The sequence below is a fragment of the Gopherus evgoodei genome, chromosome 4, assembly GCF_007399415.2.
Source record: "Gopherus evgoodei ecotype Sinaloan lineage chromosome 4, rGopEvg1_v1.p, whole genome shotgun sequence".
In the NCBI taxonomy this organism is placed as follows: domain Eukaryota; kingdom Metazoa; phylum Chordata; order Testudines; family Testudinidae; genus Gopherus; species Gopherus evgoodei.
This window is the reverse complement of record NC_044325.1, coordinates 86,908,347-86,936,310: the sequence shown is the minus strand read 5'-3', so window position 1 is coordinate 86,936,310 and position 27,964 is coordinate 86,908,347. Positions and strand designations below refer to the sequence as shown.

The following is a 27,964-nucleotide window of genomic DNA, read 5'->3' as shown; positions in this document are numbered from 1 at the left end:
CATAAACAGATCAAACAAGTAAAATCACCTTATTAATTGAGGCTGAGCAATTTGTACTCAAGACTTTAAACCAGTAACATTTGTTTAATTCAAACACATAATTCATCTGTGTGGAAGGGAGAGGGAAGAGGGGATTTTGATTGAAGTGCTTCCTGAATCTTTATTAAAGAGATGAAAAAACACACCATCTATATCAGGGCTTTCCAACAGCACAGTCCACAAAATCAGGAAGGACGTGACGTTTGAAAGTACTAAGGTACCGACCTTCCCTCCAGGGAAGAAGCAAAAAAAAAAAAAAAAAAAAAAATCCATTATTTTCCAGTCCGGGGCCTCTATAAAGCAAATTTTAAAACTGGAATAAAGTGTTTTTAATGAGACATTTAGATTATCCATATTTAATGTCCCTTATTCAAGTTATAACACTTCTGCCTCAAGGTAACATTTTTATTCCTTGTTGTTTGTACGGTTAAATTCACGCTACCCAGTATTGTTGCAATGAGGTGGGGGCGATACTCTGTACCGCTATTACGTTTTATCGTGTGGCAAGAAAGTCCCCACTTTATGCTTATTTTATAGCCGTTTAAAAGAAGTCTCGATATTAGTGTTTTCTGTGGTCCTGTTGCCACAGTATGTATCTAAGCGATCCCCCGGAATTTGCAATCCTTCGAGACTAGTACTTTCATGTGGCTCATTCAAGTTATCCCAGTTTGACAAGCCGGACTTGAAATAAACTCCGCGGAGCAGCAGAAGGAAGGCACGGCACTAGAGAACTTCTTAGGATGCATGAATAATAGGCTCTGGAAAGCTGCCGGAGGTGCAGAGAGGGAGACGTGAGAAGCGCAATGGTCGGTTTCCCGGAGTGTGGTCTAGGGAGCAGCTCCGATCCCAGAAGCAACGATTCTTGCGTAGACAAAGGGATCTGGGAGGCTGCCGGGGTAAGCAGACAGGGGGGTTCGGGTAGCGCTGCTCGGGTCCCAGCAGCACTGAAGCTTGTGCAGCCATATCCCACCTCCTGACGTGTGATGAAAGAACAGGAAATGGGAGCCTGGGAGAAGCGGAAATTGCAGCAGCAGCAGAGCTAGGAAGCACCAAGCAGCAGCTGCAGAAGCGGTGCAGTCAGGAAGTGAGCTGGGAACAAAGTAAGTGGCATGAGCGCAATTCCCTGGGCAGAAAGCTGGGGATGAGGATGAGACTGGCTCCACTTGCTTTCCCGTGTTCACCCCTTTCCCTCGGGGGACGCTGCGGTTGCCTTCATCTTTGTGCCAGTTGTTTTGCTCTTCAGAGCCGTGGGTGTCAGAAGAAAGTCAGGCCACCCCCATTGGCGCGGGGGGGACAGGACCCGGGATTGGTTCGCCGCATCTCTCCCTGTTAGCTCCAGTGAAACGAGCGGGAGCTGGGTTTGGGCTTGCCCTGGCTTTAACTGCGGCGGTGGGCGACTGTGGCTGCTGAAGGTGGTGGGGTGAGAGGAGACTGTGCCCGAGTTGTCTTTTCCCTTACGGGTTAATTCCTCCCGCCCCACGTTTTGATGACGGAGCTTCGGCTGCATGTTGGGATCGGAGCGGGGGATGGGGATGGGGGAGGCTGAGGGCGGGGGCAGGATACTAGCTGCCCCAGAGAGGTGTTCACAGCAGCTGCCCCTCCCACCTCCCCGTCACGCTCTGAGCAGCTACATGACTAACTTTCTTTGTTTTCTCTTTCCCCTTATCCCGTCCTCCTGAACGGTGGCTGCTTGTCCAGGGCCTTCAGCTATCCCCCCCCCCCCCCCCGAGACATCCGAGAACGAGAGAGAGAGAGAACTAGGCAGTTTGGGCTTTTCCCTGGGTCCCTCTTTTAGAGATGTGGACGTGGACTTCTCTGGGATACTGGGTGGGTGAAGCAGAGAGCTTCCTTCTTTCACTGGGTTTACCTGTTTGAAATTGGGGGCAAGGCTGTTGCTCGTTGTTTCCACTCAGCCTGGGAGGCTTGTGGTAGCCATGTCCATGTTACTGTCTAAAAGCCAGTCAACCCCTACTGAATCTGGGATTAAATGCGGATGGGTGTGACTGACTCCAGGGCGACAGCAGCTGTCTTTGTCCAAGACTACTGGAGGGAATGGGGTGTCTCTGTAATAAGACACATGAGGAACAAAGCATCATTAAGAGCAGCTGACTCCTAAATAGTTTTCCTTTGGAAGGAGTCACTGTCATCTGGGATTAATTTTAAGTCTGGTTTTTAACATGGCCTCTGGTAATGAAAGATTCTTCATGTGTCTGTCTCATGGGTTATTTTTGTGTGTGAAAATCTCATTCATCCAAACTGTCAGAGCTTGATAGTCCTGCAGGCCTGACAATCTTTCAGCATCTATCTGGGGTAGAAAACTGATTGTATCCTGAAGGAGACAATAAATAATTGGCTTTCTTAGTGCTTTCCAGTGGGACTTCCACAATTGGGTACTGTAATGGATTTGGAGCTACTCAGTAATATGCATAGATATTGCATGTTGACTTTGTTATTTGGATGCTTACTGTGTGACTATATTGAGTTACCTCAGTAAAGAGCTGTCTGAGGAAATAGGTAGGTAGAATACTGAATGAAGGTAAGCACTTCTCAGCAAACAGAAGTTGTTAAGGGACAGTGCCAGAATGGCTGGCTTTGATTATTTTTGTCTCCCCCAATCTACGAAACTGGTTTTGACCAGATGGGTTGGGAACACTGATTAGACGAGAGAAGCTCTAGCAGGATTGAAAAGGGATCTTCTCTCGAGAGAGCCAGTAGTTAAACTGTTCAGGGGAACCAGATCGAGACACACAACTGCCCCTGGTTGTGCCTGGAGACTTTATGCCTTTCTAGGATACCATCAGAGGGTGGTAAGCTGGATGTGCATAGCCTGACATTTTAAAATCCTGTTTTTCTTCTAATGCTTTGGTCTGTTTTGAAGAAAGCTGTGTGATCATTGGTCAGACTTCCAAAGGTGCTGCACTCAGTTGGGCCTGCAGGTTAATAATGGTGTATACGCACATGCCTCAGTTTCCCAGATTGGTGTGGAAGAATTGCAAAATTCCTCTTGAGACAGGCAAAGACAAGAGGCCTAACATCTGAATGAGTACACCCTGAAAGATTATAAAGGGAAAAGAGGTGCAGTTAGCCCTTTCATTGTGACAGGTACCCATACATTATTTTGACTTCAACAAGCATCTCTAGATATAGCATTGCTGACAGAGTTAATTGACTGGCACCTCCCTCTTGTTCAGGGAGCCTGTTCTTAGCCCCTTCTGGGAGAAGGGAGTTTGAATTCCTCTACCTCCAAATATGCTCTGTGGAAAACTCTGTGGCTGCTAATTCGTCAGTGTGATAAAGGACAGAAGTGGTCTGATAAATCAAAAGCATATATTTAGCTTCTGAGTGTTTTGAACTGCAGTTCCCTTTTTCCAGAAATTTGACCGTATGAGTCAGTGACTCCTGGATACAGTATGGATCATGTTTCTCTGTAGTCTAGTTTGAAAGAGTTCTGCCAGAGCAGCAACTACTGAGGAAACCTATTATGGTAGGAAATGAGAAAACATACTTGATTTTTTATTATTATTGCTATATCTTTGTGCCCTTTATAGTTACCCTAACAGAACTTTGGTTGGGGGAGAGAATGGACATTTTTTATAATATAGTCTCTGACCAGGATTTTTTTAAATACTGTTTATAAAAAGTCCTTCAGCTTCCAGTCTTTCTTGATTACCACTTCTAACAATGTTGAGGAGGAAACAAATATATTCAGAGTTAGGCTTGGATATTGCTAAACTCAGAATTGCTATTATCTTGTAACTTGTGGGCTGCAGTGCAAACACTGAACAGTCATGTGGAGGATCAGTGCTTCAGTGCAGTGTGTTTGGGTTAAGAGATCAAGAATTGGATTCTTGAAGGGACTTCAGCGTTGTAACAGTGAGCATCACAGCACTTAATGTTAGGTGCCTTGAAAATCCAGGAACAACACTGCGAGCCACAAAGCCAAGTTATGCATCTAAGCTCCCTACACAGTGAAGGGGGAGAAATAGGTGCCTAATAATGTAATTCACAAAAGCCAGTGTGTTTGGTGGGGAGCTGCCTAAGATAGCCAAAGGAAAATGCTGACCGGAGGAGTCAGTGCTAAGCCCCCACACTTCTCACAGAGCTAAGTACCTAAGTCCAGGCTGCTGGGAGGGGCCTGCCTGTGCTTGACAGTCCATGAATGGATACCCCCACCTGGAGTCAGATGGCTTAGGTGCCTAAGGTGTTTCTTGTGAATAATGAGTTAGGCACCTGCCTCGCGTCCAGCTAAATGGCTTGAGGAGGAAGTGGTGTGGTGCCCATCTTCTAATTTTTAGCCTAGTGATTAGACTACTCATCTTGGAGATCCAGGTTCACTCCCTGCCCTCCACCCCGCTTCCAGAGAGGGAGAAGGAGGGAGCCCCCTGTTCAAATTCTGTCTCTCCTGTTGAAGCAGTTCCACTGTGGATAGATAATGAAAAAGTGGTTGGAGCATGGGGATTGAACCGAGGGTCTCTCCTCTCCCAGATGAGCACCCTTACCACTGGACTACAAAGTTACTCATATTCTTTCTCTCTAGCTCAATGAGAACAATCATCATGAGAGACTGAGGGAGCCCTACAACAAAATATCTCATCGTTAGGCAGTAGCTAGCACATGTTCCTGAGAGGTAGGAGACCGCTGTTCAAATACTTTCTCCTGCTCTGATAGCAAAAGGAGAATTGAATCTGGGTCTCCCACATCCCAGCGGAGTGCTCTAACCACTGGACTAAAAGTTATAAGGTCCTACTCAATTTTGAATGGGACCCAAACTGGCAAGCTCCCTCTGGACACACCTGTTGTAGCTGGCCCTTTCACGCAACTTAGGTGGCCTGTCTTCCCTGGTTCATGAATTGGTATAAGGGTTAGGTGAAAGATAGGTGGCCGGATGCCTAGAGGTTGTGCGCTGTTGCCTGAAGCAGAAACATAGGGATCAAGTGAGTTTAGGTGCCTGTACCATTCGGTGGGAGTTTTGTGGATTGCATGGACATCGGTGCCTAAAACAGGTGCCTAAGTCTGGGGTTTAGGCACCAAACTACTTTTGTGGATCCCTCCCTAAGTGACTGACAGAAATGGAAGCATTGTGTAATCACATGTAAAAGCACATACTTGGAACATTTGTGTGTGTGTGTGTGTATAATATATAGCTGGCACTGTCTGCAGAAGCCCTCCTGTCATTATAGCACTGTTTATACTGAGGGTTAGGTCGATGTAACTATGTCGCTCAGGGGTGTGGAAAATCCAATGTAAGACCAACTGTCAGTCTTTCTAGCAGAATAGAAGCAATTATGTTTCCTGTCCTAAGAAGCTTACAATCAAACAACATCAGACAGTGCAGTCCAACACAAACACCCAAGTGGAGGTTCAGTGTTAAAATGGTTGAGACTCAAAAATATGTGTGGCTAAAAGAGTTGTTTTCAATGAAGACTGGCAGATTTTAGAGGGAAGGGAATTTCTGGTTTATGAGTGGCATGGAAGAAGGCACAAAGTTGAGTGGGAGAATATAGTAAAGATAAGAAAATATAAAACATAGTATTTTAATTAAAAAAACTTGAAAATATTGAATTTTAGAGAGTGAGTGGTTTAACTAATGTTTTCTCCTTAATTTTTATAGAAACTGGAAGTGGAGGTATGTTAGATTATCATGCCTTTGTCATCTTCATTCCTATTCTTTTTAAGGCCTCCCTATAGATTACTCCATAGTTTTCTACCTCAGGGCTGGTCTACATTTACAGTGCTGCTGTGCGGCAGCTGCACCACTGTAGTGATTAGTGAAGACACTACCTACACCTAGCCCTGGTCTACATTACAAGTTTAGGTCGAATTGAGCAGCGTTATATCAATTTAACCCTGCACCCGTCCACACGATGAAGCTCTTACTTTGGACTTAAAAGGCTGTTAAAATCGATTTCTGTACTCCTCCCCCGACAAGGGGATTAGCGCTGAAATCGACCTTGCCTGGTCGAATTTGGGGTAGTATGGCTGCAGTTTGACGGTACTGGCCTCCAGGAGCTATCTCAGAGTGCTCCATTGTGACCATTCTGGACAGCGCTCTCAGCTCAGATGCACTGGCCAGTTATACAGGAAAAGGTCCGCGAACTTTTGAATCTCATTTCCTGTTTGGCCAGCGTGGCGATCTGCAGGTGAGTGCAGATCTCATCAGCAGAGGTGACCATGATGGAGTCCCAGAATCTCAAAAGAGCCCTAGCATGGACCGAACGGGAGGTATGGGATCTGATCGCTGTATGGGGAGACGAATCCGTGCTATCAGAACTCCGTTCAAAAAGACGAAATGCCCAAACATTTGAAAAAAATCTCAAAGGGCATGAAGGACAGAGGCTATAACAAGGACCTGCAGCAGTGCCGCATGAAACTTGAGCTAAGGCAAGCCTACCAAAAAAACAGAGAGGCAAACAGCTGCTCTGGGTCAGAGCCCCAGACGTGCCGCTTCCATGATGAGCTGCATGCCATTCTAGGTGGTGCAGCCACCACTATCCCATCCCTGTGCTTTGACTCTGAGTGGAGTAGCATGCAATAGGGATATGGGTTTTGGGGACGAGGAAGATAGTTCACAGCAAGGAAGCGGAGAAACCGTTTTCCCTGACAGCCAGGAACTGTTTCTCACCCTGGACCTGGAGTCAGTACCCCATGAACCCACCCAAGGCTGCCTCCCGGGCCCGCCAGGTGGAGAAAGGACCTCTGGTGAGCGTACCTTTGTAAATATTATACATGGTTGAAAAGCAAGCATGTTTTAATGATTAATTTGCCCTGGAATTCGCGGCCAGTACAGCTACTGGAAAAGTCTCCTAATGTGTCTGGGGATGGAGCGGAAATCCTCCAGGGACATCTCCATAAAGCTGTCTTGCAAAGGCTTTGGGAGTACATCCAAAAGGTTTCTGGGAAGGGCAGCCTTATTCTGTCCTCCTTGATAGGACACTTTACCATGCCAGGCCAGTAGCACATAATCTGGAATCATTGCAAAACAAAGCATGGCAGCGTACGGTCCTGGTATTTGCTGGCTGTCATGGTACAATTCCCCACTCTGAACCTTAGCGTCCAAAAGATGGGGTACCAGCATGAATTCCTCTAAGCTCAATTACCAGCTTAGAACCTGTAGCGCTGCCGCCAACCAGGAATTCCAGTGCCTGGTACACTCTGGTCCCCCCAAAAACCTTGCCCGGGGACCCCCAAGACCCAGAACCTCTGGATCTTAACACAAGGAAAGTAAACCCTTTCCCCCCATTGCCTCTCCCAGGCTTCCCCTCCCTGGGTTACCCTGGAAGATCACTGTGATTCAAACTCCTTGAATCTTAAAACAGAGAGGAAAATGCACTTTCCCCGCTCCTTCTCTCTCCCCCTCCCAGATTCTCCCTGAGAGAGAAAGTGATCCTAACACAGAGAGAAATTAGCCTCTCTCTCCCCGCTCCCTCCTTTCTCCCCACCAATTCCCTGGTGAATCCAGACCCCATCCCCTGGGGTCTCTCACCAGAATAAAGAAACAATCACGTTTTTAAACAAGAAAAGATTTTAATTAAAGAAAGAACAAAGATAATTTTTATCTTTGTAAATTTAAGATGGAATATGTTACAGGGTCTTTCAGCTGTAGACACTGGGAATACCCTCCCAGCCTAAGTATACGAGTACAAATTAAAATCCTTTCAGCAAATACAAATTTGAACTCCTCCCAGCCAAATACACATTTGCAAATAAAGAAAACAACCATAAGCCTAACTCGCTTTATCTACCTAGTACTCGCTATTCTGAACTTATAAGAGCCTGTATCGGAGAGATTGGAGAGAAACCTGGTTCACATCTGGTCCCTCTGAGCCCCCAGATTGAACAACAACCAAAAACTAACAGCACACACACAGACTTCCCTCTCTCAAGATTTGAAAGTATCCTGTCCCCTGATTGGTCCTCTGGTCAGGTGACAGCCAGGCGCACTCTTCTTGTTAACCCTTTCCAGGCAAAAGAGATATGAAGCTCTTTTGTTCTATTAACTTTTACTTATTTGTTTATGATACGCCCCCCAAATCACTGACAGTATGGAGCCATACTTGCAGTGATTTTTCCCTAGAACTCTAGAATATACAGATTAATAAACACTTGCACCCTTACATATGCTACTAATTATGTACAGCTACAAGATTTTTCACATTGTTAGGATGATTTTTAACCAGTTGATTCTGGGAAACTGGCATAGGAGAGTGCATTAACTCCTTGATCTGTTGCCGCTGCAGACGTTGCAGGATGTGGAGAGGTTCACCTCTTCCACACCACCGTCACTTCTCCCTTTATTGTAGACACCGTCAGGCCACTCAGCATCATCTCCTCCCTGGACTGTAAACTGACAAACCTGTAAGTCTCTGGAATAAAAGAGCTTGAGAGAATTAGCGTGGTACGCTCTGGGCTTTAGGGAGGAATTGGGAAATGCTATGAGGTAGTTAACAGCTCCCAGGTGCTCTTGGACCATGAATGGCCCTTCTCATGATACTTCCATTTTATGGGCCTCTTGCGCCTTCAAGATCATAACCTGGTCTCCTACCTTGAAGGAATGTTGTCTGGTATGTTTGTCATACCAGGCCTTTTGCTCTTTTTGAGCATCCTTTAGGGTTTTTTTTAGCAAGGGCTAAAGAGTGTCGGAGGGTGTTTTGTAGGTTGCTTACAAAGTCCAGAATGTTAGTTCCTGGAGAAGGTGTAAACCCCTCCCATTGCTGCTTCACCAACTGTAATGGCCCTTTAACCTCCTGGCTATACACAAGCTCAAACGGTGAGAACCCTAAACTGGGATGTGGTACAGCCCTGTAAGCAAAGAGCAACTGCTGCAACGCTAGGTCCCAGTCATTGGAATGTTTATTCACAAATTTACGTATTATGGCCCCAAAGTTCCATTAAACCTTTCCACCAGGCCATTGGTTTGATGGTGGTAAGGGGTGGCAACCAAGTGATTCACTCCATGAGTTTTCCACAGTTCTTTCATGGTCCCTGCCAGCAGATTTGTCCCTGAATCCGTAAGGATATCGGAGGGCCAACCTACCCTGGCAAAAATGTCTGTTAGGGCCTGGCACACAGTTTTAGCCCTGGTGTTGCCTAGAGCTACTGCTTCCGGCCATCGGGTAGCAAAGTCCACGAAAGTCAGTATGTACTGCTTTCCTCGGGGGGTGTTTTTTGGGAAAGGACCCGGAATATCCGCAGCTTCTCGCTGAAATGGGACTTCTATTATGGGGAGTGGCTGGAGAGGGGCCTTGACCTAGTCTTGGGGCTTTCTTACTCTTTGGCACACCTCACAAGACTGGACATACTTGGCGACATCCTTGCCCATCCCCTCCCAGTGGAAGGACTTCCCCAACCGGTCTTTGGTTCTGTTCACCCCAGCATGGCCACTGGGATGATCATGGGCCAAGCTTAAGAGCTTACCCTGGTACTTAGTTGGAACCACCAACTGTTTTTGTGGATGCCAGTCTTCCCGGTGTCCACCAGAAAGAGTCTCCTTATATAAAAGCTCTTGTTTTATAACAAACCGGGATCAATTAGAAGAGCTGAGAGGCGGTGGGGCACTCCGTGCCGCCGCCCAAGCTTTCTGAAGGCTGTTATCTGCTTCCTGCTCAGTTTGGAACTGTTTCCTGGAGGCTGGAGACACCAGTTCTCCCTTAGACTGTGGACTTCGGCTTGGTCCTTCGGGAAGCGATGTAGGTGATGGGGTGGTTTTCGTGGCTGGTGAACCACTCTCCGCTTGTGCACCAGGTGGTATTTCAGGCTCTGGTTGAGCCTCTTGGGTATGGTTGTCTGCTGTTTCTGCCAGTTCAGGCTCGCTGGCGCCCTCTGGCGTTGGGGTTGAAGATGCGTTTGCAAGTGCTGGCATCAGTGCTGGCAATGGTTCTGGTGCTGGTTACGTTTCCAGGTCCGGGTCTGGGACTGGAGGTTCTGTGGCTGTTGCAGTCGTAGGCAGGGGATCCGGGTCCACTACCTCTGTCTGGGTCTCTGCTAACACAGACGGGGCCCCTGTGGATGGCTCAGGAGCAGGGATGGGTCTGGAAGCTTGGCTGCATGTAACCAGTCCCATCCTCTTGGCCCACTTTACCTGGTTGGCCAAGTCTTCCCCCCAGTAGCATGGGGATGTGATAATTGTCGTAGACTGCAAAAGTCCACATTCCTGACCAGCCTTTGTATTAGACAGGCAGTTTAGCTGTAGGCAAGTCTACAGTTTGTGACATGAAGGGATAAATTGTCACTTGGGCCTTTGGGTTGATGAATTTGAGGTCCACTAAGGATTGGTGGATAGCTGATACTTGTGCCCCCGTGTCTCTCCACGCGATAACCTTTCTGCCCACTCTCAAAATTTCCCTTCACTCCGAGGGTATTTGAGAGGCATCTGGGCCTGGGGATTTTTGGAGTGATGGAGATATAATGAACTGCACTCGGTTGGGGTTCTTGGGGCAGTTGGCCTTTATATGTCCCAGTTCATTACACTTGAAGCATCGCCCAGCTGACTGGTCACTGGGCCGAGTTGGGTTACTGGAGATTGGTGAGGTGAGAGAATAGGGCGTCGGCGGCTTTCCTTGGGTTATAAGTGGGGTCTTGGGTTGCCCTCGGGTATAGGATTTATTGTCTGTGTGACCCCTGTGATATTCGCTCACCTTGAGAGTAGCTTTTTTCTTTTCTGTTACTTCCACCCATCTGGCTCCAATCTCCTCCGCCTCAGTGACAGTTTTGGGCTTCCCATCCAGGATATACCTTTCTATTTCCTCCGGAACATCCTCTAAGAACTGCTCCAATTGTATTAGGAAGTGCATGTCATCCAGAGATTTAACATTGGCTCCTGATATCCAGACATTATAATTCTTCCCAATGTGGTAGGCGTGTCGGATGAATGACACATCTGGTTTCCACCTTACCGAGTGGCATGCTCAGGTGTTAGCCCCATTCTGATTCTGGCCTTGGTTTGAAAAAGTGTATAATTTTTCATGTTCTCCTTAGGCATTTCAGCCGCCACCTCTGCTAGGGGTCCACTGTGCAGTGGCCTCAGCTCTATCATGTATTGGTCTTCAGAGATGCTGTACCCATGGCAGGTCCTTTCAAAATTTTCTAGGAAGGCCTCAGTGTCATCACCTGCCTTGTAGGTGGGAAATTTCCTGGGATGTGGAACAACAACTGGCGAAGGGTTGTTAGGGTTGGCTGTGTTATTCTGCTTAGCCTGCGCTAATTCCAGTTCATGCTTTCCCTCTCTCTTTCCCTCATCTCCAGCTCTCTCTGGTGGCAGCCTCTTTTTCTCTTTCTCTCAGCTCCATCTCCTTTTCTCTCAGTTCTATCTCTTTTTGTTTTATTTCTAGTTCTTGTAGTTTCTTTTCCATGTCTCACTTGTGGTCTGCATCTTTGATTTGTTCCGCTGCATCCAGTTTTGCCTGTTCCTTGGAACTCATATTTCCGGCTTCCTTGTGCTGGGGCGCCCTCTGCTGTTTACTGCTTGAACTGCTGCTTTTCTGTTGCTATCTTCTGGTTGCTTAGCAACAGTCTTTTTTTTTTTAAACTCCTTCTACCTAGCTATTCCTGACAGAGTTAGAAAGAAAAAAAACCATTCATTTGCAAATGTGTTTTGCTGGCATATGGTGACTCACAGCTGGAGTCCCTTTGTTTAACAAAGATCCTTGTTAAACCCTAATGCCTTTGCCTTCACTGTACTCAGAAGGGAGAGACCAAAAAAAACTTGCAGACTTTTGCTTTTAAAAGCAAATCTCCTCTAGCCTGCTTTACACACAGCTAGCAGGGAAAGAGAGAGAAAAAATCCTACTGGCTTTTGCTCCTAAACCCAAACCTCTCAGTCTGCCAGCAGATAGCTAACAGGGAGAGAAATAAAAACCTCACTGGCTTTTTGAATTCTATCCATCTATCCATCCATCCATCCCACACGCTGCACACCACGTCATGGTACAATTCCCCACTCTGAACCTTAGCGTCCAAAAGATGGGGTACCAGAATGAATTCCTCTAAGCTCAATTAACAGCTTAGAACCTGTAGCGCTGCCACCAACCAGGAATTCCAGTGCCTGGTACACTCTGGTCCCCCAAAAACCTTGCCCGGGGACCCCCAAGACCCAGACCCTCTGAGTCTTAACACAAGGAAAGTAAACCCTTTCCCCCTGTTGCCTCTCCCAGGCTTCCCCTCCCTGGGTTACCCTGGAAGATCACTGTGATTCAAACTCCTTGAATCTTAAAACAGAGAGGAAAATGCACCTTCTCCGCTCCTTCTCTCTCCCCCTCCCAGATTCTCCCTGAGAGAGAAAGTGATCCTAACACAGAGAGAAATTAGCCTCTCTCTCCCTGCTCCCTCCTTTCTTCCCCACCAATTCCCTGGTGAATCCAGACCCCGTCCCCTGGGGTCTCTCACCAGAATAAAGAAACAATCCCGTTCTTAAACAAGAAAAGCTTTTAATTAAAGAAAGAACAAAGATAAAAATTATCTTTGTAAATTTAAGATGGAATATGTTACAGGGTCTTTCAGCTATAGACACTGGGAATACCCTCCCAGCCTAAGTATACGAGTACAAATTAAAATCCTTTCAGCAAATACAAATTTGAACTCCTCCCAGCCTAATACACATTTGCAAATAAAGAAAACAACCATAAGTCTAACTCACTTTATCTACCTAGTACTCACTATTCTGAACTTATAAGAGCCTGTATCGGAGAGACTGGAGAGAAACCTGGTTGCACATCTGGTCCCTCTGAGCCCCCAGAGTGAACAACAACCAAAAACTAACAGCACACACAAAGACTTCCATCCCTCAAGATTTGAAAGTATCCTGTCCCCTGATTGGTCCTCTGGTCAGGTGACAGCCAGACTCACTGTTCTTGTTAACCCTTTCCAGGCAAAAGAGATATGAAGCTCTTTTGTTCTATTAACTTTTACTTATTTGTTTATGACACTGGCATTCAAACAACATCTGTTCTGTATCTCTCTGTTATCCTCAGAATAATGATAGCGTTCCTGGTCACCTTGTTGAAATTGGGTGATTTTATTAAGGGGACATTCAGAGGTGCCCATTCCTGCTGGGCTGTTTGCCTGTGGCTGAACAGAAATGTTCCCCGCTGTTAGCCACGTAGTGGGGGGAAGGGTGAAGCAATCATCCCAGAGAATTGAGTAGGGGGGGAATAAAAGGGGGATTGGGGTTTGTGCTGCACGTTAACCCGAAAACCACAGCACCTCCTCCTTTAAAATGGCCATCCCATTTTAAATGGCCAACCCAATGGCTGCTTGATATTGGAAATGAGGGCGCTGCTGTTTGAAATCATTCACACATGTTATGAAGGTTAAAGAAGCCAAAAGACTGTCTTACCATGGCTGCCTGCATGCCAAATTCTGTTGCCCGGCCCTGCGTGAAAGATCTTTCACACCAAACTGGCATACCCTCAATAAGAGGCAAAGTGCGACGTTGTACCGAAAGCACACGTGCTATGTAATGTTAACAGCAGGGTTTACCGTGAAAGAGTCTACCCATTGTTCTCTAAAATGTCTTTTTAACTACCACGCTCCCTTTTTTCCCCTCCACCAGCTGAAAATGTTTCAATGCTCACACTATCTTCCCCTTCCCAGAGACTAGCAAAGATTAGAATAGGAAAAAAACGCACTCGCGATGAAATGTTATCTGAGCTCATGCAGTCTTCCCACACTGAAAGAGCCCAGCAGAATGCGTGGAGGCGGACAGTGTCGGAGTCCGGAAAAGTACAGTGTGAATGCAAGTACAGGTGGCCTGCTGAAGATAAGTGGCGGGCTGAAGATAAGTGGCATCAGCCTGATGACAGAAGGCAAGAGGCAATGCTGAGGCTACTGGAGGAACAAACTGATATGCTCTGGTATATGGTTGAGGTTCAGGAAAGGCAACTTGAGCACAGACCCTTGCTACAGCCCCTGTGTAACCAACTGCCCTCCTCTCCAAGTTCCATAGCCTCCTCACCCACCAAGAATGGGGGGGGGCCCTCCAGGCACCCAACAACTCCACCCCAGAGGACTACCCAAGCAACAGAAAGCTGGCATTCAGTAAGTTTTAAAGTGTAGTGTGGTCTTGTCCTTCCCTCTTCCCCACCCCTCCTGGGCTACCTTGGCAGTTATCCCCCTATTTGTGTGATAAATTAATAAAGAATGCATGAATGTGAAGCAACAATGACTTCACTGCCTCTGCAAGTGGTGATCAAAGGGGGGAGGGGAGAGTAGTTAGCTTACAGGGCAGTAGAGTGAACCGGGAGGGGGGTTCATCAAGGAGAAACAAACAGAACTTTCATACTGTAGCCTGGCCAGAGGAAACCAGTCACAAAACTGGTTTTCAAAGCTTCTCTGATGCGCACCGTGCCTTCTTGTACTCTGCTAACCACTCTGTGCGTAATCAGCAGCTAGGGGATTTGCCTCAACCTCTCATCCCACCATAAACGTCTCCCTCTTACTCTCTCAGATATTGTGGAGCGCACAGCAAGCGGTAATAACAGTGAATCAGTAAACTGTGCCAGTGTGCTTTTAAACATCCAGAAGGCACATTCTACGACCGTTCTGCACTTGTTCAGCCTACAGTTGAACAGCTCCTGACTACTGTCCAGGCTGCCTGTGTATGGCTTCATGAGCCATGGCATTAAGGGGTAGTCTGGGTCCCCAAGGTTAACTAAAGGTATTTCAACATCCCCAAGAGTTATTTTCTGGCCTGGGAAAAAAGTCTCTTGCTGCAGCTTTTGAAACAGACCAGATTTCCTGAAGATGCGAGTGTCATGTACCTTTCCTGGCCATCCCACGTTGATGTTGGTGAAACGTCCCTTGTGATCCACCAGTGCTTGCAGCACCATTAAAAAGTACCCCTTTTGGTTTATGTACTCACTGTTTTGGTGCTCCGGTGTCAAGATAGGGATATGGGTTCCGTTTGTCACCCCACCACAGTTAGGGAATCCCATTGCAGCAAAGCCATCCACTATGACCTGCACATTTGTCAGAGTCACTACCCTTGATATCAGCAGCTCTTTGATTGCCTTGGCTACTTGGATGACAGCAGCCCCCACAGTAGATTTGCCCACTCCAAATTGATGCCCGACTGACCGGTAGCTGTCTAGTATTGCAAGCTTCCACAGGGCTATCGCCACTTGCTTGTGAACTGTGAGAGCTGCTCTCATCTTGGTATTCTTGTGCTTTAGAGCAGGGGAAAGCAGGCCACAAAGTTCCATGAAAGTGCCTGTACATATGCGAAAGTTTTGCAGCCACTGGGAATTGTCCCAGACATGCAACACTATGTGGTCCCACCAGTCTGTGCTTGTTTCCCAGGCCCAGAATTGGCGTTCCATGGTGTGAACCTGCCCCATTAACACCATGATGTCCACATTGCCAGGGCCCATACTTCGAGAGAAGTCTGTGTCCATGTCCTCATCACTCTCGTCACCGCGCTGCTGTCGCCTCCTCGTCTGGTTTTGCTTTTACAGATTCTAGTTCTGCATATACTTCAGGATAATGTGTGTGGTGTTTACAGTGCTCATAATTGCGGCGGTGATCTGAGCGGGCTCCATGCTTGCCGTGCTGTGGCGTCTGCGCTGAAAAAAGGTGCGAAACAATTGTCTGCTGTTGAACTGACAGAAGGAAGGTTGACTGACGACATGGCTTACAGGGTTGGTTTACAGAATGGTCCCCTCAAGGACTGAACTGAAAACCCTGGGTTTAGCAGACTAATGCTCAAACCACTGACCTATTCCTCCCCCCCACTATTCACGGGGGGGGTAACAGGGGAGGGAGGAAGGAAATGAATACAAAACAAATCTGGTCTCTTTATTGTTTTGATCCACTCCATCTCTCTTATATATCTTAGGCTGGCAGCAGACGGTGCAGTACAACTGCTGGCCATCGTGTCTCCTGGCTGCTCGCCAGACGATGGTGCAGTATGACTGCTGGCCATCATCGTCTCCTGGCTGCTCGCCAGACGATGGTGCAGTATGACTGCTGGCCATCGTTGTCTCCCATTTATGTCCAGACACCCCGATCAACCTCACCGAGATCGTCTAAAAGAGCATCCAGGAGATGACGATGACAGTTACCAGTCGTAATGCACCATCTGCTGCCAAAAGGCAATGAGTTGCTGCTGTGTAGCAATGCACTACCACGTCTGCCAGCACCCAGGAGACGTATGGTGACGGTGAGCTGAGCGGGCTCCAAGAAACAATTTATTACCGTTGCTTTCACGGGGGTGTGGCTGACAACATTTACTCAGAACTACCCGCGACAATGTTTTTGCCCCATCAGGCATTGGGAGCTAAATCCAGAATTCCAATGAGCAGCAGAGACTGCGGGAACTATGGGATAGCTACCCACAGTGCAATGCTCTAAAAGTCGCCACTAGCCTCGGTACTGTGGACGCTCTCCACTAACTTAATGGTCTTAAGTAGGGACACACACAATCAACTTTATACAATGAATTTCTAAAAAATCGACTTCTATAAATTCAACCTAATTTCATAGTGTAGACAGACCCCTAGATACTGCACTTCCCCAAGAGGTGGTTGGTAGCTATGTCTTGAGCCCTCTGCGGATACACAAATGTGTATCCACATCCGATCTGCAGACAATTTTTGAGGGATATCTGCATCCATGGATGCAGAGGGCCACAGATATCCGTGGATTTGTAGGGCTCTACAGTGGGGGCTGTGTTGAGGCTCCGAGGCATCCCCCTGCTGAAGCCCAGTCAGGGAGAGTTGTGCTGGCAGCTGTGGGGAGCCTGTATGGAGTCGCAGACAATCCACTGCCCTTGGCTGGGGGGGAGCCGAGGTAGGATGGGGAGGAGGTGTGGACACGGCCGAGGCTGCTCTTGTCATGGGCAGGTGGAGGGTCCGCCACAGCTCCCTGGCTGGGCTCCACGCTGGCCTGGCTGGGGGGGAGGGGACAGACCTGTGGAGTTACCCAGAGCATGTGGAGGGTCCCCCACAGCTGCCTGCCTGGCTCTTACTGTGGCTGAGCTGTGGCCCTGAGCCGTCCCCCATCCCTGGCTGGAGCCGAGTTGGTGCGAGCTGCGCTGGCAGCTATGGGGAGCCGCAGCGCACTCGCCACCTGCTGTGGGTGGGGAGCCCAAGCCGCCTCCTGCCCAGTGTCTCAGGCCCTCCTGCCCCACCCCACCCAGGGCAGGTGGAGGGACCCAGGCTCTGCTGAGGGTGCAGCTCAGATCTGCAGCCTGGCCACAGTAAGTCGTGTGGGGAGCAGTGGTGGACCCTCCACCTGCCCTGGCAGGGGGTCCAAGCAACCCCCTGCACAGTGTCTCTGTCCCCTGACCTCACCATGCTGCTGTCCACAGAAATGGTCCACGAATATAAAGCAGAAACCCATGGATATGCAGGGTTCTAGCTTTGTCGACAGTAGAAGCCTTCCTATGCACATAGCACTGTCTACACCAGGAGTTAGGTCAGTATAACTACATCGCTTGAGTGTGGAAAATCGAATATAAGTTTATAGTGTAGACCAAGCCTTAGTTTTTCTAGCAACTCAAGTTCCATTACCCATTGCTCGGTGTTCTTACTGTTGCTGCTACTCCTGGAATCTCCAAAATATTTCCTCTCCCTCCTTGGACCTTGTACTATGCCGATACTTGCAGATGGTTATGTGTGTTAGTAGCTGTACAGGTAGGCTATAATTAACCTTTCCTATACATTTTCTTAGCTATGACTGATCACTTATTATTTATATGTACTGCAGTGTTGTCTAGAGACCTCATTCAACATTAGGACCCCATCATGCTATACATCATATATAAGGAATAGTCTGTGACCCAAAGAAACTACACTCTGTTCTCCTCCTCATCTGCCTTGTCTCTTTAAAGAAATATTAGTATAGTTAAAACTATGAAATAACGAAGACCTGCAATCAGTTGCATCCTATTATTTGGATCTGATCCTGATCACGTGTGGAACTCCCACTTGACTTCAATAGGAACTCTATATCCAGAGGGTTTACAGGTTCAGGACCTTACTAAAGTTCACATCATAACATATTTGTAATCTCCTAGAAACCCCAGCTCCATTATGGTAGGTACTGTACAAATGTGTAACAAACACAATCCCTGGCCTGAAGCACTACAACTTGATTATTTCTGGATTCGAATGGTCCGTTTTCCTCTGGATTGTACCTGAGGGGGAACTTACCTTTTCTTTTCCAGACTGTATTTGTATGTGAAATATTGCACCACGAGTGACAATCATTTATAAACAATTTCTTAATTAGAAAATAAAAGGTATGTATAGTAAGACAGAATGATAGAATATTAATGAACTTTACCCTTGTGCACTAGTGGAGGAAAAGCAACTTCCTCCAAATCATGTGAAATAAACCATTTCAGAGTTAAAATATATTTCCCAATCATATTTTTTTTGTAGAAATCCTAAAACATAACTCACTGTTAGTAGCAGCATCTACCAGATTTTCAAAAATGACTAATGATTTAGGTGTCCTAACTTCAGAGTTCCCAACTTGATACGCGGCAAAAGGATCTGATTTTTCAGAAAGTGCTGAGCACTTTCTCTCTGAAAATCAGGTTCCCTGACAGTGTCTCAAATTGGACACCCAAAATTAAATCTTCATAAAAAGACAAGAAAGCTTCCACTTCCTGATCCCAATACTTTCTTCCTTCTGCTTTATACTGAAACATTATGCAAACAGAGCATTAATCTATCTGTTTTTAATCAATGAATATCTTTAAAAATGTAGTCTGTGTACTATTATTGCATGCAAGTGGACAAATGCCTTCTAAATCAAAATGGTATTCAAACATTTTAAATTGTTCAGATTGTTTTCATAATACTTGATATATGAATCTCATTAATGTAAAACATGAAAGAAACCTACAGAATATGGCATTTAGCAATTTCTGTGCTCATTATTACTAAAGGCTAGAAAAAATGTTACTTTTAAGACTAAGGACACATTTAGTATCTGACTGTTAAATGTCTTTTTTTTGCGAAGCAAACTTTTAATTAGAAGACCTATTTGAACAGAGCTTATCAATGGTAGTGGTTTATCACATGTTACTAATAAAAGAAGCAAGCACACACATGTTGACTCTTACCAGAAGGAACTTCCTCATTCTCTTTGAAAGAATGCCAGTGATTATTTCTGGCCTTTTTATAATGCCAATAGAAAAAACACAGAGAATTTTCAGTCTGGTTTGCAAATGCAACTGGACAACTGATACTAGTAACCACATCTGCTGTAACTGCCAATATTACAAATGTTGTCTAGTTAAATAATTTACTTCTCTAATATATTCGGAATATTGGACTAGTCCTTAAGCAATCCATACATAATGTGAAATTAATTTAAATGCAACTCCAGCGTGACAGTACTTCATTTGATGGTGTTTCAGATGTGGAAGGCTACTGCAGGTCACGCCATTTCTGTCAACCAGAGTGATGGAGCTGATGACTGGGAGACAGATCCTGATTTTGAGGTATGGGTCCCAAACTTTATTATTTAAGTACTGATGATGCTATATAGGGAAGATAGTTTCTGCTCTGAAGAGCTACATCTAAGCAAAATATGCAGAGTAGATGGGAAATATTTGGCAGCCTGTACGAGAGAATAACTAGGATCCTTTTATGTGTGTGTGATTGATTAAATTGCTTTATTTAGCTGGGCACTGAAGGAAAAAGAACAGTTTAAGTGAAGACCTTGTAATGATTTTGAACTGGGAGTATGTTCTATGCATTGGTAATGACAGAAAAGACAGGGAGGTGATTGTAGTAGAAACAGGTGAATGGAGCAGTGAGGTTGTTAACTTATCTTTCTAGTTTTAGTGGCATGAGAGAACCTTAAGGCCTTCAAAGTGCTGAAACTCTGAAATCTTGGGTTAAAGTCTACTAATTTTTAACTTATTACATGTCTTTGACAGAATGATGTGAGTGAGAAAGAACAGCGCTGGGGTGCTAAAACTGTGCAAGGATCTGGACATCAAGAACACATCAAGTAAACTAGCTCTTCTTGATTCCTTTGTGACTGTTAATGTAGACAATTTTTGATAAGTTCAGATCCTTAGTAACTTACGTCCTGACGGAAAAAATATGAGACTCTCTATAGAGCATTGATTACATAAATCCTTTCTAAAGTAGCTAGTCCTTTATGGCTGCCAGCATCTCTAGTTGTAAAATAAAATAAGAATTGATGTTATAGTGTTTTCTTCATTGGAGACATGATTCTTCTTGCCTCCTTTGCATAAGCAGGCACCTACAAAGTTTTGCTCTCTGGCTACAGGTTTTACAACTGCTCTTTGTAATATTCACAATTATACACTGGTGCTCAGCTGTGTTCAGGTGAAAAGATGTATATCACCATATGATATACATTTTTGTGGCAGGTGGTACGCACAGCTCCATTTCCTTGGGATAAATTTAGGCCCTATATTCCTATAATTAGCTTTAAAAATGGTCAGCCTAATTTCTAAAAGTTCTGGCATGCCAGGATGTATTATAACAATATTTTAGCCTCTATTAGAAAGGAAAATGCATGTGTCACAATGGACTGTCAACTCGCGAGCTTGTTTAAATGGTAAGGTGCCTTTACAACCAAATTCTCAATCTCGTACTTCCTAACAAGGCATGCTTGAAATTTTAGTCTCAAAACTGACTTTTACATTTGAAAGCTAAAGAGTGTTCAAGTTCTTCCTTCTATCTTACTACAATGACTAGTGCCCTATGAATATGTATGTAGGTGCCCATTGTTTGCTGAAGGAATAGAAGGTCACAGATGCTGAAAATAGGGAACTACTGAAGTATATGACATTTTTAATAGTTAAATGGCCTACTTTGAGCAGAAAATATCTGCTCAATGTGCAGCAGTTGTGAAAAAAGCTAACAATGTTAGGAACCATTAGGAAAGGGATAGATAATTAAATAGAAAATATCATAATGTCCCTATCTAAATACATGCTATGCCCACATTTTGAATGCTCCATGCAGTTCTGGTCGCCTCACCTCAAAAAAAATTGGAATTGGAAAAGGTACAGAGAAAGACAACAAAAGTGGGGAACAGAACAGCTTCCCTGTGAGGAGAGAATAAAAAGATTGGGACCATTCGGCTTGGAAAAGAGATGACTAAGGAGGAGGCAGTATGATAGGGGTCTATACAATCATGACTGGTGTGGAGAAAGTAAATAAGGAAGTGTTGTTTACCCCTTCACATAACACAAGAACCAATGGTCACCCAATTAAATTAATAGGCAGCAGATTTAAAACAAACAAAAGGAAATACAACTTCATAAAATGCACAGTCAGCTTGTGGAACTTATTGCTGGGGATATTGTGAATGCCAGAACTATAACTATTAGCTAAGGTAAGGGATGCAACCTCATGGTCTGGGTGTCCTAAGCCTCTAACTGACAAGCTGGAAGTGGACAACAGGGGATGGATAACTTGATAATTGCCCTGTTCTGTTCATTCTCTTTGAAGCATCTGGCGTTGGCCACTGTCAGAATACAGGATACTGGGCTAGATGGACTGGTAGTCACACCCAATATAGCTGTTCTTGTGTACTTTAGGGATCGGTTTTACTCTCTGGAGTACATTGATGATATTTACAGGGTAAATATACAGCAATTATGCTTCAGGCAGCTTTAAACTCACGTGGAAATTATCTTCAAGCATAGATCACTGGTTTTCCCCCTACATCCAGCCTCTTTTCCTACTTCCAGAGACAGAGCTTGTCGGAGGGGAAAGGAAATCAACCTACTGTCAGTTCATCCTTGTTTTATATTAGAGTAATGTCCAAAAGCCCCAACTGGAATTAGGACCCCATTGTAGAAGGTACTGTACAAATGCACTGGAAGAGATGGTCCCTGCCATGAAAATTTTAGTCTGTTTTTCCCCTCTCTCCCACCACAAAAACCCCCCACACTAGGGGAGAACTAACAAAAGAGAAGTGAGTAGGGGGAAGAGAGAATGCTACAGTGATGAGGGGCATATAAATACCTATATAGGGTAAACAAAAAAAATCATATTTGGCAACTAGGTAATCAATTGTTCAGGATTAATATCAAATAGCAAACTACTCTTCCCTGTTATAGCCCAAATGCAGGATGGTAGATCTTAAAATGAAGGGTTTGTTCTGGATTTTTGGATTTTTTGAAAACAGATTTCACAATGAAATGAATGTCAAACTTCTTAAAACCAACTTGAAGTGCTTGGTGTACTGAAGGATTAAAAAAGAATGAAATGTGTATTGTACACTTACCAGGATTTATCTTTTAATTCTAAAGTTAAGATCAGGTTTTTGGGCGCAAAATTAGCACGTCAAGTAGAAAATCTTGTCTCTGAGGAAGTCTTAACGTTAACCATGCCTATAAAATTTATTATATAACTACTGGATTCTCTGTTTTAAAGCATTCATCAGCTGAGAGAGAATGTGTTCCACGAACACCAGATCCTCAAGGAGAAAGAGCTTGAAACAGGACCAAAAGCTTCCCGTGGCTATGGAGGGAAGTTTGGTGTGGAACAAGACCGTATGGATAAAGTAAGTGTAAAATGTATTGTGGATAGGTCTGACGCTGCGAGCCTCACTCACCTATGTAAGTTCCATTGTAGTTGGTGGGATGGGACTATTTTTGTGAATCAGGTGTGTCTAGATAAAAGTTTTGCTGTTTTAATTATATCGGTACAGCAAAAGTGGCAAACTCCCTAGTGTAGATGCAGTTATATCTGTATAAAAGTGTTCATACTGCTATAGATTATTTCGGTTTGGGAATCAAAATAACTTATGGCGGTATAAACCATCTTTATTCTGGTATAAATGTGTTCACTCTAGGGCTTTTGTTGATGTAACTGATGTAACTATCAGCAAAATATCACACCACTAATGCTCGTTATACTTGTAAAACCTTTCTGTAGATCTGGGCTCTGTGTGATCAGGTCCTGTGTCTCATTTTACATAAGGGAGTTAATGGGTCATCTTTGAGTGACAAAGGGAAGCCTTTTTGAGAACTGATGCATTGGTGCTCCACACCTCTTCCTGGTCTTGTGATTTTTAGACCTCGTCTCCTTGTGTCATGTGCTCATTAGTAAGGCTAAGATTTAGTCATGGGTAATTTTAGTAGAAGTCACGGACAGGTCATGGGCAATAAACAGAAATTCATGGCCCTGAGTTCTTTCTCCTGCTGTAAATGTGTAGGTTTCTACTAAAGATACTCTTCTAAATTAAGAAAGCACCTAGCTATGAATAAATCCATTTTCTATTTCATTTGCTGCATCAATTCTTTGTGCAATTGAGACTGCCTAAGAATGAATAAGTAAATAAATGTATTTATCTTTTCTTGAATTTGAAGCTAGCTGTCACTTCAAAAAAGCATAAAAAAATGATCAGCAAGAAATAACCCAGATATCCAGAAAATGGCTTTGTATTTTAGGCAGATAGTAGTTGCAATCTTTAAAATATAAACTATTGAGTCAATGTTTAAAACAGCTGTCAGCATCAATGCACAGTGTAAATACTAATGATCCTTAGGTTTTTAAAATAGCTGCATGCATAGTGATTGTATTAATATTGAAAGATACTGACCAGAAGTTGTTCTAGTTGCTCATCTTCCCCCATTAGTTATCCAACTTATAATATCATAGCAGCACAATACTGTACTATTAGAAAATTAGAGCTAAAATATTGAGGCCTAAATAAGATTACATTTTAGTTTCTTCCTTAACTAACTTCGTGGGTACCTAGGAAGATGGCTTCCAAGTTACTCCATTACCTGTTAAGCATATCCAACGGATTTTGGTTTGTTAATAAGCAGGGCCCCATTGTTTCACAGAAATTTGCTATGTAACCCTCATTGTACCTTTAAAACAAGCTAACAAATCGATGGAGAACTGGGGTAAGAGAATTATTGGATTAAGTTGTAAAGTCTACCTTGTGGGCTCCAAGCTCTCTAATGCTGGCTACTTAAGCCTCCCCTCATCCATTTAGGATCTAACTGAATGCATTAAATAAACAAATACTAAGACTGCCTCTAGGGGGATGTGGTAAACAATTTTTGGGGGGTGGAAGGAGATAATGACAAATATTGCAGATAGTGCTGTATTTTTAACACTTAACATTTTGTAAAAGAGCAAAATTTTAACTGTCTGGAAGTCTGCCCCATCAGTACTCGTGATGCTGCAAACAGATCTTCAGAATGAAACCACAATACCATATAACAGTGTTTCCCAAACTTGGGATGCCACTTGGGTAGGGAAAGCCCCTGGCATGCCAGGCCAGTTTGTTTACCTGCCGTGTCCGCAGGTCTGGGTGATCGCAGCTCCCTGGCCATGGTTCAGAAGTGGCGCGGGCCGAGGGACATACTGGCTGCTGCTTTCAGCAGCTCCCATTGGCCTGGAGCAACAAACTGCAGCCAATGGGAGCCACGATCGGCCGGACCTGCGGGCACGGCATGTAAACAAACCGGCCCGGCCTGCCAGGGACTTTCCCTACACAAGCGGCATCCTGAGTTTGAGAAACGCTGCCATACAATTGTTTATCCTTTAAAAGATCAGTCCTTTCCTTCTCAAGAGCATCTACCTAGTTCTTCGCTGCAGGCGAAATCCTGCTTCCTTTTAACTCAGTGGGAGTTTACCCATTGACTTCAGTGAGCCAGGATTTTGCCTGAAGTCCAAACTTATGACATTTAATGTGGACCTTACTGATCACTTCCATAACCCATGGGTCAGAGCTCCAGGATTAATTAAAATCTACCAGAGTACTGCTTCACCACAGGTTTCCAGTGGAGTGAGATTTTTTTTTAATCAATCTTTTTTAAATATTTAAATATACAGAGATACATCTTTGAGTACTTGACACTTGGTTTGGTTATGAAATAGGAAGAGAAGCTTTCCATTCTGATGTGGTGCCATGGAAGAAGATAAAACGGATAACGTACTAATTTAATTAGTTGAATTTGTTAAAGCAGGAAGAGAAACATCTAGCTAAACATATGGCTTAAGACTTTTAAAACAGTACAAGAGGATTTAGCCACAGATCTTCCACAAAGACGTGGGAATAAATTCTCTGCACTGCTTTGAAAATTTTTTCCCACCCCCTTAGAAAAAAAACATTGTCACTGAAAACTGGCCAGCATGCATTATCGACAAGCTACATGAAAGAGACATAGTTGGGTTGGTCAGAGTGTCTAACATATATATAAATTAGAGGTTACAAAGTGTCTAACCTACATATAAATTAGAGTTGGCATACAGAACTTGGCAACATCTTTATTATACTCGGATTAATAATTTCCACATTTTGTAAGTGGACAATTTCTTCAGCATATTATGTTCAGCAAAGCTTCACTTCACTTCACTTCTCTATGTGTTGAGAATTTAATTCTTTGCAGCTGGAGGTACTTTCAAAACTCACCTTTTGCTTAGCTAGCCAAGGCTTCTGGTGACCTCATGTTCATTTAAAGAGTCCAGTGTTATATTTTATGCCAGTACTGAACTGCTCATTTCACAAGGATTTCAGGTTGACACATGCCTATTAGTGGCTCTCTGAATCAGCGGCAAACTTCCCAAAGCAAGGCTGTCTGCAAAATGCAGTTTGCTGGATTCTGGTGTGGGCTGTGCGTGTCTCATTTTTGTATTGTATTCTCAGTCATCTTGACTCATGGAAGCAGCTTGGGTAAGTGTTAAGAAATGTATATGTGTGTTTCAGTGATAACATGTTCCCATACAGTTTTCAGGCCAGTTGCTTGAACGCCTTTCTGGACTGAGTAGATGGTAGAATTTTGAGCCCAGGTGACTCATTTAGTCAGATATTCAAGAATTTCAGTATGGAACTCTTCCTAACATCTTCCTGTTGAATGTCTTTTATCGGGGATGCTCAGCTGGGTTTAAAATTCAGTGTACTCCATATGTCTGTCAGAGATATTAAAGCAGGTACTGTATACTACAGAGAAAGATGCTGATTTGGGAATCAAGGTTTTTAGTATTTTTTGCATATCCCAGTAGGCTGAGAATGAAAAATAAGCATTCCTCAATGGCCAAATGTTCCGTGCAGATTGTTCTCAAAACCATCAAAAACTAAAGCACAAGTATTATATAGCTGCCAGGGTTCTGCTGATATAAGGATATGTTCACTTGGATCAAAACCAGTTCTCTACCTTCCCCACTCATCTACAGACCTTGGGTACAGGCGGGCCTGATGCAGGGAAACCATTGCCATTCCACTGCATTGGACAACATGCTGTGAGCCAGAGCTAGAGATCTATGCCACAGAACTTGGCTCCTCAATCTTTGGCAGAGCTACGTGCTGCAGACCTTTCATTCGTGGAGAGGAGTTGTGGAAGGTCTGTGGCAGCCGCTCCAGCCATTAGATTGGACTAGTAATCGCAGAGCCCTCTTGCTCAGCACAGGGACACTAGAAATCCTCTTCCTTGTCACATTTCCCAGTGGTTGACCAAATTATTCAGTTTGGGTTTGGGGGTTATACTAGTACTATATTAGTGCAAATTTTAAACTTTATGAGTAAATAGGGTAGGGTGCACTTTCTAGTGTGTAATTTCATACCATCTTGTCTTATTTGAAGATTGCTCCCGGCTCCTTTGTAATTCAGTGTGACATTATTGTACTTTAAGACGTTATGGCTGGCTCATGTTCCAGTGACTGATTGCAACAGAAGGGAGAGGGGAAAAAAAACACATTAAGCCGTGAAATGGTCGTGAAACCAGGCTTTGGAAAAGCTGTTGACTGATGAGAGATGAAATGTGCTTTGTACTGTCACTTGCCATTTTGTACTGTATAACAATGATAACTTGAAAAGCAAATGGGGGGGAAGTGGTAAGAGTCTTTATTCTGATATAGACTTTGGGAAGAAAGAATGTCTAGCAGCTTCCTGTAGCATACTTAACTAAAATATTAATGTAAATGATAGCCCTAGCCAGAAGTTGTTTATAGCTGTCACCATAGCTTTCTGTACCATAAAACAGAAATGTGCCAACAATCATGGGAACCAACTTCAGTTATTTTAGTCTTAATGTTTACTACAGTAATCAAATACCTTTCAACAATTAGCTGCAATGGAAATAATTTTGATTTTACTACCGTGATCACCATTAGTCTTTTAGCAGATATTTCTCTGTCTGAAATTGTATGCTTGCAAAGACAGGAATTTGTGATAACTGTTGTTTGTAAATAGAGTCAGATTACTTTCCTCTCTCCCTGGTTTAAAAAATTCTCTGCCAAAGTGTAACAAAGTGATTGGGCAATGAAGTGAAATAAGAATAGCATTCCTAGAAACATATTTTGTTGTTCAAGTTGCATGGGGCTCAAATAGTAAACTAGTGATCTGAGGCAGCTAATGACATTTGACTAGAATTAACATAATATATGAGGAAGTATATTTTCTATTTGCATAACTTTTGGATGGTGTTAACTTCCAGAACTGTCATTCCTGTTTTCCTAAATTAATGATTATTTCTTTTAGGCTATGAAAATTCGTGTTTTTTTTAATGTAATACCACATCATAACCTATGTTAGAAAAAATTTCTTGCTATCCAGTGTCTGGTGCATGTGAATGCTGCATTCAATCTAGGCAGCCTTTGATGTTAGCGTTTTGCTTTAGACTTGCAGAATTCTACAAAGTTTCTTTTGTCCAAGAAGTATCTTGTATTTAAGTTTGTAGTGATAATTTTTCTACTGTATATGGTCGATAGCTGCATACACAATTATCAGTCCTTGTATTTTATTGGATCATGGCAATAGAATTTGATTCAATATCTTTCCTTTTACCACCTCTGCAGTTTAATTTATAAATCCTGGGTGAAACACACACACACACACACGAAGTATACAGTCAATGCTTCCCGACTCTTTCCTGGGATTTTGATCACCTTCTTTCTTAGGACTATATTAACAACTTGGTGAAACAATCCTACAGATTCTTATTCCTATGAGAAATCTTTACATGGGTATTTTGCAG

At 44.1% G+C, this 27,964-nt stretch overlaps 1 protein-coding gene across 4 annotated transcripts in view; it reads left to right on the top strand.

Moving 5' to 3' along the window:
- Positions 1-391: 391 nt before the first annotated feature.
- CTTN (cortactin) overlaps positions 392-27,964 on the top strand; it is a 45,395-nt gene continuing 17,822 nt past the window's right edge. The window contains exons 1-4 of one of the 4 annotated variants that reach the window (XM_030560105.1): positions 392-1,139; positions 19,400-19,483; positions 19,925-19,998; positions 22,407-22,536. In XM_030560105.1, coding sequence (XP_030415965.1) covers positions 19,400-19,483; positions 19,925-19,998; positions 22,407-22,536 — 288 coding nt within the window. In that variant the 5' untranslated portion in view covers positions 392-1,139. Of the gene's footprint in view, positions 1,140-1,766; positions 1,867-19,399; positions 19,484-19,924; positions 19,999-22,406; positions 22,537-27,964 lie in introns of those variants that run through there. The other 3 variants (XM_030560107.1, XM_030560104.1, XM_030560106.1) reach the window with 3 other exon arrangements.